The 15,883-nt window shown below is 38.5% G+C and overlaps 1 protein-coding gene across 5 annotated transcripts in view; it reads right to left on the bottom strand.

The window, feature by feature from the left end:
• Positions 1-15,883, bottom strand: part of TAF1B (TATA-box binding protein associated factor, RNA polymerase I subunit B) — a 77,244-nt gene that overhangs the window by 42,541 nt on the left and 18,820 nt on the right. For all 5 annotated transcript variants that reach the window (XM_023550421.2, XM_010591908.3, XM_003411881.4 and 2 more), the window contains 2 exons: positions 11,203-11,359; positions 4,317-4,416 (listed from right to left, as the gene is read on the bottom strand). In XM_023550421.2, the coding sequence (XP_023406189.1) occupies positions 4,317-4,416; positions 11,203-11,359 (257 nt within the window). The remainder of the gene's footprint in view (positions 1-4,316; positions 4,417-11,202; positions 11,360-15,883) is intronic.

Raw genomic sequence — 15,883 nt, 5'->3', positions numbered from 1 at the left:
TTTCTTTAGAGTCAGATGATTACTGAATATTTTTGTCTTATAATGACTTCCTTTCCAAAGTAAACCTTTTTAAGTTATAAAAACACTCTGACAAAAATGACCTCCCCTCACTGTGCACTATCAAGTAGTAAATTACTTAGATAACATTTACAGCAAGAGTATGAAGATAAAATTCTGAGAGAATTAGCAAATTGAGAGATTAAAAAAAAAATCTTAGTCTAATAACTTGAATAATAAATCTTAGATTACTTTAGCTTCATAATCTTTTCTTTTTTTAGTGACTCCTATCTTTTTTTTTTTTTATCTTTGAGGGAAGGAATCCACCTGCCTCTGAGAGACTGAATAATAACAATTAAAAAAAAAAAAAGCAAAATTTCCAAGATTTCAGATGAAAGTCACCTATCCATATAAGTAGTATAAGTTATACTCTGCACCATAACTTTTCATAACGAACATTAACCTTTTGCTGATGTTAAATTCTCTCCAGTTACAATGATAATCGTCTGTTATACACTCAGAATCTAAGATGTCACCTTAATGATCCTGACTCTCTCCATTTCTGGGATCTCCCTGTTAAATTTCTGACTAGTCCACCAGTGGTACCTCAATCTCAGGCTAACAGGGATGTGGGCTTTCTCTGACAGGTTTCCAGAGTTCTCTGTTTTTCCTGATGACACCATTATGCACGGTTTTTCACCCTCTCCTTCAAATCAAGTTAGTCCCCTTTAGCAGTTAAAGCTGGTTTCACAGCCAGTCCTCCCTAGTAGCACTACGTCCACAACCAAGGTTAGGGGTGAATGCAGCCCTGGGCAAGAACGCCACAGACTTCCAATGTTCTTACCCCCAATTCAGCAGCTCCTCATGAATAAACACTCAATTTGTTTTTTGTCTTTGGTCAATTTTCAGATATCCAAGATGATTTTTTTATGGGGACAATTTTGTCTAGTTTTATAGTTGTTTTGTGGAGACAGGATTTGACAACCTCTTTACTCCTCCATCTCTGGAATCTCTACCCTTTCTGATTATAGTTTTTATCAAAGACGAAAAATACATTGTAGCATAGAAGAAAGAATATGAATTTTGAAATGAGAGATGTTATTGTTTGTTGTTAGGTGCCGCTGTGTCATTTCCAACTCCACAATAACCCCATGCCCAAGAGAATGAAGCACTGCCCAGTCCTGGGTCATCCTCACAATCATTGCTATGTTTGAGCCCATTGTTGCAGCCACTATGTCAATCTCGTTGATGGTTTTCTTCTTTTTCACTGACCCTCTACCAAGCACGATGTACTTTTTCAGGGACTGATCCCTCCTGATAACATGTCCAAAGTATGTGAGATGAAGTCTTATCATCCTTGCTTCTAAGGAGCATTCTGGCTGTACTTCCAGAGCAGGCTTGTTCATTCTTCTGGCAGCCCATGATACATTCGATATTCTTCACCAACACCATAATTCGAAGGCATCAATTCTTCTTCGGTCTTCCCTATTCATTGTCCAGCTTTCACATGCGCATGAGGTGATTGAAAACAGTATGTTGGGTCAGGCGCACCTTAGTTATCAAAGTGATGTCTTTGCCTTTTAACACTCTAAAGAGGTCTTTTGCAGCAGATTTGCCTAATGCAATATGTCGTCTGATTTCTTGACTGTTGCATCCATGGGTGTTGATCGTGGATCCAAGTAAAATGAAATTCTTGACAACTTCAATATTTTCTCCGTTTATCATGATGTTGCTTATTGGCCCAGTTGTGAGAATTTTTGCTGTCTTTACGTTGAGGTGTAACCCATACTGACGGCTGCAGTCTTTGATCTTCTTTAGTAAGTGCTTCAAATCCTCTTTGTTTTCTGCAGACAAGGTTGTGTCATCTGCATATTGTAGGCTGCTGAGTCTTTTTCCAATCCTGATGCTTGTTCATATAGTCCAGCTTCTCAATTATTTGCTCAGTATGCAGACTGAATAAGTATGGTGAAAGAATAGAACCCTAACGCACACCTTTCCTGATTTTAAACCATGTGGTATCCGCTCGTTCTATTTGAATAACTGCCTCTTGGTCTATGTACAGGTTCCTCATGAGCACAATTAAGTGTTCTGGAATTCTCGTTCTTCTCAATGTTATCCATAATTTGTTATGATCCACACAAACGTCTTTGCATAGTCAATAAAACACAGGTATTTTCTTTCTGGTATTTTCTGCTTTCAGCCAAGATCCCATCTGATGATATCAGCAATGATAGCCCTTGTTCCATGCCCTCTTCTGAATCTGGCTTGAATTTCTGGCAGTCCCTGTGGATGTACTGCTGCAACTGTTTTTGAATGAACTTCAGCAAAATTTTGCTTCTGTGCGATATTAAAGATATTGCTTGATAATTTATGCATTCTGTTGTATCACGTTTCTTTGGAATGGGCACAAATACGAATCTCTTCCCTTCAGCTGGCCAGGTGGTTGTCTTCCAAATTTCTTGGCACAGACAAGTGAATGTTTCCAGTGTTGCATTCATTTGTTGAAATACCTCAATTGATATTCAGTCAATTCCTGGAGCCTTGTTTTTCACCAATGCCTTCAGTGCAGCTTGGAATTCTTCCTTCAATACCACTGGTTCTTGATCACATGCTACCTCCTGAAAAGGCTGAACATCGACCAATTCTTTTTTGGTATGGTGACTCTGTATATTCCTTCCATGTACTTTTGACGCTTCCTGCGTAGTTCAATATTTTGGCCATAGGAGCCTTCAATACTGTAACTCGAGGCTTGAATTTTTTCTTCCATTTTTTTCAGCTTGAGAAATGCCAAGCGTGTTCTTCCCTGTTGGTTTTCTAATGCCAGATCTTTGCACACATCATTATAATACTTTACTTTGTCTACCTGAGCTGCCCTTTGACATATTCTATTCAGCTCTTTTACTTTGTTATTTCTTCCTTTCACTTTGAGCAACTCTGTGTCCAAGGGCAAGTTTCAGAGTCTCTTCTGACATCCATTTTGGTCTTTTCTTTCTTTACTTGTGTTTATAATAACTTTTGCTTTCTTCATGTATGATGTCATTCCACAACTCTAGTCTAGTCTTTAGTCATTAGTGTTCAGTGTTCCAAATCTATTCTTGAAATGATCTCTAAATTCAGGGGGGATAAAAACTATTTTTTTTTATACTTAGGGTTGTACGTTGGCTCTCATGGACTTGTTTTAATTTTTCTCAGCTTCAGCTTGAACTTGCGTGTAAGCAGCTGATGGTCTGTTCTGCAGTCAGACCCTGGCCTTGTTCTGACTTACGATATTGAGAAATACTTGGGTCCAAATCCACGTTTCAAGATTTGTCAATTAAATGATCATGGGCAAGTTACTTAACCTTTTTGGGCCTCAGTTTCATCATGCGTAAAGTACAGCCACCCTTATTAAGTTGTTATAAACATTATGAAATGTCAGGAACACTCAACAAATATTTCTTGAATTAAGCCACAATAAAGTAAAGGGTGTGAAGATCACACAATAAAGTAAAGGGTGCAAAGATCATGAAGGACTATGAAAATAATTTAGGTGAACCATTATCAATTAGTATTTAGCATACTGAAAACCTTCTGATGAAGAATAAAGAGGAAAAAACATCGGAGTACTATAAATAGTGATAACTCGTTATCGTCGAGTTGATTCTGACTCACAGCAACCCTATAGGGCAGAGTACAACTGCCCCATAGGGTTTCCAAGGCTGTTAAGTCTTTACGTAAGCAGACTGCCATATCTTTCTCCTGTGGAGTGACTGGTAAGTTCAAACCACTGACCATTCGGTTAGCAGCTGGGTGCTAAATGACTGAGCCACCAGGGCAGACTCATATTTAAAAGAAAGAAGCCCTTTCACTGGAGACAACTAAAATCAGATCTAGAAAAAGATTAACAGAAATGAAGTAGTTAAAATAGTACCCTTTTAAACAAGTTAATAACTTTCTTCTATTTCCTCCAAAGTAATATAGTGTATGAACAACAACAACAAAAAGAAAAATTCAAATTACCTAAATGTGTCTATATAAAACTTCTAAAGTTTAGTCTCAACAATATACCTATCTGTAACACACACATATCACAGTATGGCTATATTTTGGGGATAACCCAAAGGATTAGGAAAAAAAAAAAATCTACATAAGGAAAATAAAAAGATAATCTTTTCATTACGTTATGACTAATGGTACATATTTGGAAAGAACAAGAACTAGATGACATTTAAAAAACTCACACAACAAATAGCTAGTCAGGTAAGGAATATAAATAATGATTTAGCACACTACATTTGTGTCTTGCTACTGACTACAAAGTAAGAAAGAAAATAATTTACCTCTATGGCAAAGATTCCTTTGTCACGCCCATATAATTTCATCTCTTCTGGAAAATGCTGAAAACTGTTTATGTAAGGAATATGGTCCTCTTCAACAAATCTGTTTTTAAAAAGGGTTTCAATCAGAGACAGGGTACTTATTTAGCAAAGTAAACTCTTTTTGAAAATCTTGTGTTTTAAAGACAGGTAAGAATCAACAGCATTTTCTATCTCCTTTTGCTCCCACATATTTTTAAGGATAATAAATCTGTGTAATCTATTATTCTCTGAAGCCAATGAGGAAGACATTCAACCAATTACCTAACAATTCTCTTAAGTTTCTCCCTAAATAAATCACATATTTCTAAGAAGTGTGTATTGTATTTGCCAATTCACCACCAGGCTTGCAGACATGGTTTTCATTCTATCAATACTTCCCCTACTTATCTTTTAACTCATTTCTTCAGGGAGTCCTTTCTTGATCTTTGTTTTCCTTGTTAGACTATATTTCTTGTTTATCTTTCTGTCGCCAGTACCTACAACACAGCACAGTAGAGGCTTGTTGCTGGAAGGATAATTAAGGGAAGGGATCTTGCCCACTGGCTTGCCGCTCTATCTTCCAATGTCTGGTACATAGTAGGGGTCAAATATTTTGAGTAAATAATTGAAGTTTGAAGGATACTGTGCATGCATACAAGTAAATATATACAGTTCCTATGGAAATTACATTTTAACAAGAAGAGAAAGACAACATATAAAATCTCTAGTACATTAGCTAGAAAAAATGGTAAGGAGAATGGAAAATGGGGGATGGGGATATTGCAAACAGTGACATACATATGTACGTATTATGGTATTACGTGTATATATGTGTGTCTTCTTTATCTAGTGCTGCTATAACAGAAATACCACAAGTGGATGGCTTCAACTAACAGAAGTTTATTCTCTCACAGTCTTGTAGCCTGGAAGTCCAAATGCACGGCGTCAGCTCCAGGGGAAGGTTTTCCCTCTCTGTCAGCTCTGGAGGAAGGTCCTTGTCATCAGTCTTCCCCTGGACTAGGAGCTTCTCCGCATGGGAATCCCCAGGTCCAAAGGATGGGCTCTGCTCCAGGTGCTGCTTTCTTGGTTCCTTGGCCTCTTGGGCCTCTCCACCTGTGTCTGCCCTGCTGGGGTAAGAGCTCCAAAGCTCTTTAGCTCCACCAATAAGTGCCTGGTGCACCCTAATTTGCCAGTAAACTTCGGCCAGAAGGCACTCAGCTCTCTTGGTCCATGGGTCAGCAAGCCTAACTCCACCGATAAGTACCTGCAGGCACCCCACTCCACCAGAAAGCCTCCTGCCCAAAGACACTCAACTCTCTCACTCCATGGTTTGGCTCTAGTACTGTCTCATGCTGGTCTCCTAGTTCTGCTGCTGCCGGTTCTCTGCTGCTGCCAGTTCTCTGCTGCTTCTCGCCGTCTGTACCATCTCCAGTGTTAATAGCTCTCCTCACTTCCTTCTGAGTCTTCTAACCATTCACAGTTCCAAAACTGCTTCCACATTTTAGGTATCTGTTAGAACAGCACCCCACTCTTGATACCAAATTCTGTCTTGGTCATCTAGTGCTTCTGTTACAGAAATACCACAAGTGGATGGCTTTAACAAAGAGAAGTTTATTCTCTCAGTCTAGCAGGCCAGACGTCTGAATTCAAGGTGCCAGCTCCAGGAGAAGGCTTTATTTCTCTGTCAGTTCTGGAGGTAGGTTGTTGTCATCAATCTTCCTCTGGACTGGAGCTTCTTGGCGCAGGGACCCCGGGTCCAAAGGATGCCCTATTCTCCTGGCTCTTGCTTCTTGGTGGTATGAGGTCCCCCTGTCTCTCTGCTCACTTCTCTATTTAATCTCTCGTAAGATAAAAGGTGATGTAGGCCACACCCCAGGGAAACTCCCTTTACACTGGATCAGGGATGTGACCTGAGTAAGGGTGTTACATTCCACCCTAGCCCTTTTTAACATAACCTAATCTTGCCTTATTAACCACAGGCAGCGATTAGGATTTACAACATGTAGGAAAACTATATCAATCACAAAATGGAAGACAACCACACAGTACTGGGAATCACTGCCTAATGAAGTTGACACACATTTTGGGGGGACATAATTCAATCCATGATATTGTATGTACATATGTTACATATATACAAATATGGATTAAAAAAAAACAAGTTGTTAAGGAAAATAAGACAAAGGCAGGAAAACGCACACAAAACGCATTACCTTATGGCCTCTGCCAGCTTGGTTTTCTTTAGTTTTTTAAAAATATTTTTTAAAGTATTTGTACGTACTAATCAGTATTCACATTATCTCGGAACTATATTTTGGGCTTCATATTATTTTATATGTAGAACGTATTATTATTTTATATGTAGGATGTATTGCTTATTACTTTTATTAATGATCCAATATTCCATTTATATATACATTAGTAGTTGTTTTGAGTTGCCATCGAGTCGATTCTGACTCATAGCAACCCCATGTGTGCAGAGTAGGACTGCTCCATTTGTGATCTTTCAGAAGCAGATTTACCAGGCTTGTCTTCCAAGATGCCTCTGGGTGGGTGTGAATTGGCAAACTTTCAGTTAGTAGTTGAGCACTCAACCATTTGCACCACCCAGGGACTCCAATACATTCCTAATTTCTCTAATAATCATCCTCATGTGATGATATACGCCGGTCGCTTTCTGAGGAGCTGGAGCGTTGATGGCATAGTAGATAAGAGCTTGCCTGCTAACCAAAAGGTTGACAGTTCAAATCCACCAGCCACTCCTTGGAAGCCCTGTGGGGCAGTTCTACTCTGTCCTATAGGGTTGCTATGAGTCGGAATTGACTCTACAGTAATGGGTTTAGTTTTGAGTTTTCTGAGGAGTTAGAGATGAATAAAACATTAACAGTTCATACCCTAGCCCCAAGGGGTTAAGAGCGACAGCCTGTAGAGAAATCAGTCTAAGAAGTGCCGTAAATGCCATCAAAGAGGTATGTGTGTACAGTGCTACAGAAGCACAGAGGAGGGAATGATAGCCTTGCCTGGGAGAAGCAGAAAAGTCTGCATAGAGCAGGTTTTGGGCATTTGAGTTTTTAAAAGTTTTCCACTATTAAGAAAAAGTGCTGCTCTTAACCTCTTTCTAAAGATTTTCTTTTTAAATTTCAATTCCTTCTTGAAAAATACATATGTTTCCAAAAAGACACTACTAAATCTTGTTAGGTATTACCAGATGGGTCTCTTGAAAACGGAAATTCAGGAATTTCAGAGAAATTGGCACAGGCTAAAAGCACCCCATATGTCCCTCCTGCTCAACAGACTACTTACTCTAGCCATGTCCCCCGGAAACAGTCTCTACTTCAAAAGTTTTAACCTGTGCTAGGCTGGAAATATAACAAATGGCTCCTTCATTGCAGATAATTTAAGAAGCACTACATTAGAGTTATGTCATGTCTACCTGCAAAATATTTCCTGAACTCATTCAGCTCTTTCCATCTTCATTACCATAGTCCTAGTTCAAGCTATCATCCCTTGCCTGAAGTATAGCAAAAGACAACCAACTGGTGTCTCTGTTAACACTCTGGCCTACCTATAAACCATTTTCCACACAGATGCCTGCATGATCATTTAAAAACATAAATCATGTCTCTCTCCTGCTTACCACGCCAGTGGCTTACTATTACACTTAAAATCCAAACTAGGTATGGGGTTTCCTTTTGGGGTGGTGAAAATATCTTGGAATTAGATAGTGGTGATAGTTGTACAACCTTGTAAACTATACATGTTGAAATGGTGACTTTTATGGTATGTGAATTACACTGCAGTTAAAAAAAAAATTACAAACTCCTAACTGGCCCTGCTGATTACCTTTTATTATCCCTCATCCTACTACTCCTTCCTTGAATTCTCCACTTTAGCCACACTAGCCTTCTTCTGTTGCTTAATCACACCAAGTGGCTCTTGCTTTAGGGCCTCTGCACTGCCTACTCCCTCTACTTGGAATGCTATTCCCTCTACCTGGAATGCTACTCCCAATATTCGCAGGGCTGGTTCTTTCTTGTCATTCCAAGGGCACCTGAAATTCCACCTTCTCAGTGCAGCCTTCCCTAATAACCAATCTAAAGTATACATCTAGTCATTCTCTATCACATTGTCCTATTGCAATCTTCTGGATAGAACTTCACTGATAATTTTCTTATTTTTTTATGTATTTGCTCATCTCTAGTGCTAAACTTCATGAGGGCAGGGATTTGATCTATATGGCTCACAGGTGTATCTCAAGGGTCTAGAATCTAGAACAACACCTGCATATAGTAGATATTCAATACATATTTGTGGAATGAATAATGTAGGGCATTGTTATTTATTATTATTGCTGTTATTACTACATAGGCAGGGTACTTAAATGCTATTTTAAGGGTTATGAATTTATCCTAAGGGCCATAGATGCTGCTAAAAGATTTAAACGGGAGTGACATGCAGGATAGTAGATGATATATGGGTATTCCGGCCACACTAATAACATATTCCCTTCAAACCAACGTTCTTTAAATATTTTTTCAAAGTTTGGTAGTAGTTCCCAAACTTCAGCATCCATAAGAATCCCCAGGAGGACTTATTAAAACAGAAAACACTGGGCCCAGTCCGTAGAGTTTCTGATTCAGAAGTTCTGGCATGGGTCCGGGAATTGCTTTTCCAACAAGTTCCAGGTGATACAAATGGTCTAGGGGCCATGCTTTGAGAACCTATGACTTAGAGCTCTTTCTGGGAGAAAAGCAGAGGAGGATCAATGGTGACAGCCACTTCTTCTATTGCCCCAAGCAACTTGGTTCTGTTCCCAAACTTGTATATACCACCAAAATAAAAAAAAAACCACCGCCACTGAGTCAATTCTGACTCATAGTGACCCCACAGGACAGAGTAGAACTGTCCCATAGAGTTTCCAAGGCGTGCCTGGTGGATTTGAACTGCGGACCTTTTGATTAGTAGCCAACCTCTTAACCACTATGCCGCAAAGGTTTCTGTATATACCATAGAAAAAAATAAAAGCCCCCTAGCTAACGAGACTCAATCTCCTTGAAGGTGCTTTAGAATTCTCCTTGGAGAGGATGGGAAAGAGAAAGGAGGGAGAGTGAGAAAGAGGTAGACAAACAGAAAGAAGAGAAATGGGTAGAGTCTGACCCTTGCCCTTCCAATCACAAATAATATTCTCCCTGAGAAACTTTAAGAATATAATAAACATTATATTCTGCAGCTTGTTAGATATCTAGGGAAATTTTCTTATCCCCTTTACAGATTGCCCTGGGTAGGACAGCTAGCTCCTTAATCCAGGGCTGATGACATAATTAGATCATTATGGTTATAGAGAGGAAAAAGGATAGGCGTGGCACAAGACTAGAGGAACAGAGTCCTGTTAGGAGGTTGCTAAGTAATCCATGTGAGGACAGAGAGAGAGTGGAGAGAAAAACTGTTTTCAGACATATTTTTGAAGTACAATTGATAGGATGTAAGAAGAGAGGAAAAGACCAAGGATGATTCCCAGGTTTCTGGCCAGGGAAACAGGGTACACAGCACTTACTAAGAAAGAAAACACTGAAGAAATAGCTGGATTATGGAGAAAGATGATGAACTTCTTTTAGTCATGCTGATTTTGAGATACCGTAAAGACATTTAAGTACTTATGTCCAGCATATATGAATACACGGGTCAGGCCCTCAGCATACAAGTCTGGGCTGGAGATACAAGTATGGGAGTCATCAGCATATGAGTGGTAATTAAAGCCATTGGAGAGGATGAGATCACCCAATAAGGGCATAGAGAGCAAGAGGAAGTTTTTAACTTAAAAGCAAAATTCACTGAATCATGGGCTATCTGCATGCAGTTAATCATACCTGAGAAAAGCCTTGTTACTTGGTTCATGTGGCCAAATTCAAAGGCATTATCATCATTTTATTTAATCAAAGGGTCTAGTGCCAATAATAACAATGAGGATGATGAAAATAATGGAAAGAAAACCAGCAATGACTAGCACTGAATTCTTAGTATGCGCCAGGCACTGTTCTAAGTGCTTTTCAGATAGTACTAATTATTGAAAAGTAGTTACAATCCTATGAGGTAGATATTATTATTAGCTCCATTTTATCAATTAGGAAAGAGAGAAATTAAATAACTTACTCAAGGTAACACATAAGTGGGAAAACCAAGATTCAAACCCAGGAGTCTGGTTCCAAGTCTGTGTGCTTAAGCCTACTCACTCTATACACTGATTAAACCCAAATATTATTATTTAGAATATATATAAGCTGGGGAAAAAATTAACACATTAATGATTTTGGCACATCTTCTGTTAAATGAGAAATTCTTATACACAATGATATAATTTACTCGTTAACTGTAAAACCCTGTAGATTTTCTTAAAAATACAAATGCTGACTATCTAACAGGTTCTTCCAACAGTTTTGTTTTCTATTTTACCTTATAAACACAGACCACCTATATGTCAGCTCTTAACACCACCAATGTCTGCTATTAACTACTAATAACCATTTTGCCAAAATGATCATCTATTCACCTTTTCTCTTAGAAATGAAAAATACTACTGCTACTACTTGGGTACTCAAATGTCACTTCATCTTCACAGCATTTTACTCACATTAGATAACTAATTTTCTAACACCTCATATGAGGTAAATGTTATTATTTTCACTATATAAATAATGAACCCCCCCCAAAAAAAGAAAAGAAATTACTAGCCCAAAGAGGGATTAAATTTCAGAATTCCGGCTGCCCAATCTTTTAGCCCCTTCCCTCTTGTAAAATTCAAAATATCCAAAGATTGACCCCTAATTCACACAATCAGCAAAAACATTATCACACCAGTGGTCCAGCTTACCTCAAAAGATCTGAAAGAGTAATTGTTTCTCTCTGCCAAAGTAATGACAGATAGCAGAAGGCAAGCGTCCTTGGCATAGTCATCTTCACAATTCCCTTTTCCTTTCGTCTTGAATATTCGACTCCATCAAGAGATCCAGAACAGACCGATGCTGTCTCTTAGGGTAAAAATCAAGATTTTAAGAAAAGCAGTCAAACAAAAAGTTCAAACAGATATTTAAGTATTTTCTATTGTAAATGATATAGCCTTTACAAAGAGCAATTGGCAATTAAGAGCAATACAAGTTTAGAAAGAGATAAGCCAAAAAAAGGTTACTGTGGATTATCTGTGAAAGTGGGATGAGGGAGGATTCCAAAGAGGAATTTGGACTGTTTGAATTTTTTTTAATGCGAACATGAAGAATTTTTAAAATAAATAAAAGGACAATTAAAAAGCAAAACAAACAATAATAAAAAAAAAAAAAGTATAACTCCTCTGACCCAGGCCTCAATTCATATGTCCCCTTCTCTGAAAGGCCTCTCCAAAACTCTTTAGCTAAAGAAAACCTCCTCCCATCCTGCCTTCTTGTCAACCTTTACCACATTACGTTATTTTTATCCTCATTCATCCATTCATTTAAGAAACATTAATCTCATTCTTTGTGTCACTCCTCTAGGCCGGGAGAAATGACAGTGAACAATGTCCCATTTCTCTTGGAACTTACAGCCTAGTAGTGAGAAGACAGACAATAAACAGATAAACATACAATTGGTACACAGTGATAAGTGCCACAGAGAAAAATAAAGCAATGTAAGGTAATAAAAAGTGATGGGAAGAGAGATGTATTATTTTATATTGTAGGGTCAGAGAAGCCTCTTTCATAAGTAGACATTTGAGCAGAGCCTGAGTGAATTCACAAGGTAAGTCTTGAGGATATCTTAGGAAGAGCCCCAAACATAACAACAGGAATGTACTTCAGGGAACAGCAAGGAGCCCAGCGTAGTGAGAACATCATGCATGAGAGGAAACGTGGTAGGAGATGATATTGGAGAGCGAGTCAGAAAGCATGTTATGTAGGGCTCTGCTGGCCACGATTTGTACTTTCGCTTTTATTCTAAGTATGATAAAAGGCTTCCGGAGAGTTTTAAAAAGGGGAGCAACATGATCTATGTTTCCAAAAGATCACGCCGGCTGCGGTGTGAAGAGCAGAGTTATAGGAGGAGAGCAAGACTGGAAATAGGAGACCAATATCACAGGAGAGCAATGATGGTGACTTGGACTGGAGTGGCAGCACTGCAGGCAGTGAGAAGAGGTCGAATTCTGGATGTATGTTCAAGGCAGAGTCACAACAGAATTTACTGATGGATTGGACATGAGGTATGAGATAATGAAAGAAGGTAAGCACGGCTGTTAGGCTTTTGGACTAAGCAACAAGAAGAATGGAGATGCCATTTACTGGCACAAGGAAGGCTGCAAAAGAGCAGGTTTGATGAAGGAAATCAAGATGTCAGAATTGCCCATGTTAAGTTTGAGGTCTTATTAAATACACAAATGTAAATGCTGAGAAAGCAGTCGAATATAAAAATCTGTAGCTCAGAGGAGAGGCTGAGCTAGAGGCAGAAATTTTAGAATCATCAGAATATAGAAAAAAAATTTTTTTTTTTTTTATTAAAAGCATGGTATCAGGAAAGAGGGCAGATAGAGAAGAAGGAATAGGAATGACTCTGAGAGACCCCATACTTTCTTGGGCATAAATTATCCAAATCATTCCTCGAAATTCCTTTTTCCAAATCCTATAAATCGTCTTTTCATAGCACTTCTCAGCAACTGAAATTTTCTTACTTTAGCTGTACATTTATTGTCTATCTCTGCCCACTAGAATGCAATCACCTTGAAGACAGAGACAGTCTTGCTCACTACTGTGCCCTGGGCCCACAACAATTCCTAGCACAGAGTAGGAACCCAGTAAGTACTTGGTGACAAGTGGATCCAGCAGTTCTACTTCTAAGATTTCATCCTAGTGAAATGATTTAAAAAACATGTGAAGATTGAGGGCCAAGAAATGTTTGTGGCAGCACTGTTTGTAATATAAAAAAATGTAAACAATCAAAGTGCCAGGAATAGAAGTTTCATAAAATAATTCCATGCAATGGAATACCATGTAACAATGTACGTAATGCTTTAGATTCTTTAGTGGCTCTCAAAGTACAGTCCCTAGAGCAGCAGTATTAGCATCACTTGGAAATGTATCAGAAATGCAAATTTTGGGACTACCAATCTGTTTTTTTAAACAAGTTCTCCAGGTGATTCTGATAGATGCTAAAGTCTGAGAACCACTGTTTTAGAAAAACAGAAGGGCACACATTTCCACAACATATTATGGTTTAAAAAAAAATAATGCAGGGACTTCCAGTTACGATGGCTAACTGAAAACACACATTAGCCTCCAAACTCTCCAACTACCACAATTATAAGGGAATTTTTAAAAAGATATAAACCCAAGGACAAATAACATGAAAAAGGAGACAGCAGCAGTAAATATTAGAAGCTAGGAAGAATAGGGACAGGTGATTACTGCCTTAGTGGTCTTTTGAAAAGCTGGATCCAAAGCCAGTAGTGGGGAAACTCAAAAAGCAATCTAATTTTTCACCGGGGACCCTTTTAGAAGGCTCAGAAACTGGTTAAACCAGGTACCCCTGAAAACTGGGGGAAGTTAGGGCTAACACCGGAAGGGTTGTTTGAAAGTCTGCTTAAGAAGCAATTAAAAAACCAGTTGCCGTTGAGCTGACTCATGGTGACCCCATGTATGTTAAGAGTACAGCTGTGCTCCATAGGGTTTTCTATGGCTGGTATTTTGCAAGTGGATTACCAGGCTTTTCTTCAGAGGCACTGCTGGGTGGACTTGAACCTCCAACTTTTCTGGTTAGCAGCTGAATGGGTTAACCTTCTGCACTACCCAGGGACTCCTAAGAAGCAGTCAGACATACAGATTCCTACCCCAATCCATGCAACCAAATGACTGCCTTTCCCCAGCCTGGCAGAAAACTGGAAGTTTCTTCTCTACAGAGTAAAACAAAGGGTCTCTGGAATAAGGTATGTCAGTCATACACACAGCTGAAGGTAGAGGTACCTTACTGAAAACAGGAGGGTTAAGATAAAGTTTTCATGTAGAAAGTATTGACCCCCACTCCCCTCGGGCCTTCTCCTTCCCACTCAGTTGCCACAACACTGACAGCCGGAATTACACCCTCCAAACAGAAGACTCAAAGAGGTTTCCTCAGGGAATCTGATCAGCTCAGGGGGAAAAGATCTAGAGATGATGTAACTAAAGGTTCTCAAAGACAATAACCAGCTAGGTCACCCTAGCATACACATCAGTGCTTACAAGACCCATCCATGGGTACAAAGTTTTCAGTAAACTTTCTAGCACCATTCTTAAGAATGATTAGCCTTCTTAGGCTCACCAAACATTTAAGAAAGCCTTTAATATAAGAAAGCATTTGGCTGCTAACTAAGGTCAGCAGTTCGAATCCACCAGCCACTCCTTGGAAACCCGATGCAGGCAGTTCTACTCTGTCCTATAGGATTGCCATGAGTTGGAATCGACTCAAAGGCAACAGGTTTGTTTGTTTTTTAATATAAGAAGCAGAGGACAAAACAATCAACTCAAAAGGAAAATATCTTAAATATTCTCAGAGAAATAAGAAAAGATGCTCTACAAAAATGATGGCATAACCAGGAAAGAGGAAATGGAATCCAGGAACTAAGTAATCCGACAAAAGAGAAGTGATAAGAATCATTAGGATGGTGGTAAAGAGAGATTCCAAAGACAGCTGGGCCACAGGTTGAAATAATCATTCCATATTGGAGCAGGTCAGAATCTCCAGAGAAACATTTTCAAGAAGATGAAACTGACAGAAAACCTAAGATATCGAGAAGATATTTTCAGAACTGGAAGGAAGTATGAGGATACATTAGTAATGTATTATAAATTAGTAATAAATAGAAAACAAAACAAATAACAAGACAATTATCAACTCTTGAAAACCAAAAGCTATAAAGTATTCACAGTAAGCTACATGGTTCAGTTCTAAATACCATTTACACATTTATAATTATTTATTTATTTTGGATTTCTTCTAAATTTATTCATAAGACATCAAGACTTCTAAGAAATTTTTCTATAATAGTGTAAACACTAAACTTTGATTCAGTAAAATTTTATAATTATTTCGGATGACAGAGAATGAAAAATGTACAATGGCGTGCTGGTGACTACTCTGGGAAGAAGGGCAGTGTGGGATGTGTGAAAGCAAGCTATAACTTCATCTTCAACAGTGAAAATTCAACAGCTAATGTCCAAAACCAGAAGTCAATATGTGGTACCAGAGGTATGTTATTTAGAGATACGGAGGTTCCAAAAGAGTTAAAAATGAATGCCTCTCAGGAAAGGCCATTTGGACTGCAATTTTCCATAACGAGCCTTACAGATCTATTTGAATTAGATGCATATACAGCTTTGATTTTAAAACATAATGAAAAAATACCTCACATTTTTGTAAAAATAAAACAAATCTCTTTCCCTTCCTCTCTATATATACTTGAAGCAAAAAACTGTCTACCAATAATGGTCATTTCTGGGTGGTACAATACCGATTTTGTTTTCTTTTGGACTATTTGCATTGTATAGTTTTATAATAAG

This window comes from Loxodonta africana, chromosome 12, assembly GCF_030014295.1.
Source record: "Loxodonta africana isolate mLoxAfr1 chromosome 12, mLoxAfr1.hap2, whole genome shotgun sequence".
Lineage (NCBI taxonomy): Eukaryota > Metazoa > Chordata > Mammalia > Proboscidea > Elephantidae > Loxodonta > Loxodonta africana.
The sequence above is the reverse complement of the archived record's forward strand: the minus strand, read 5'-3'. Positions and strand labels throughout refer to the sequence as shown.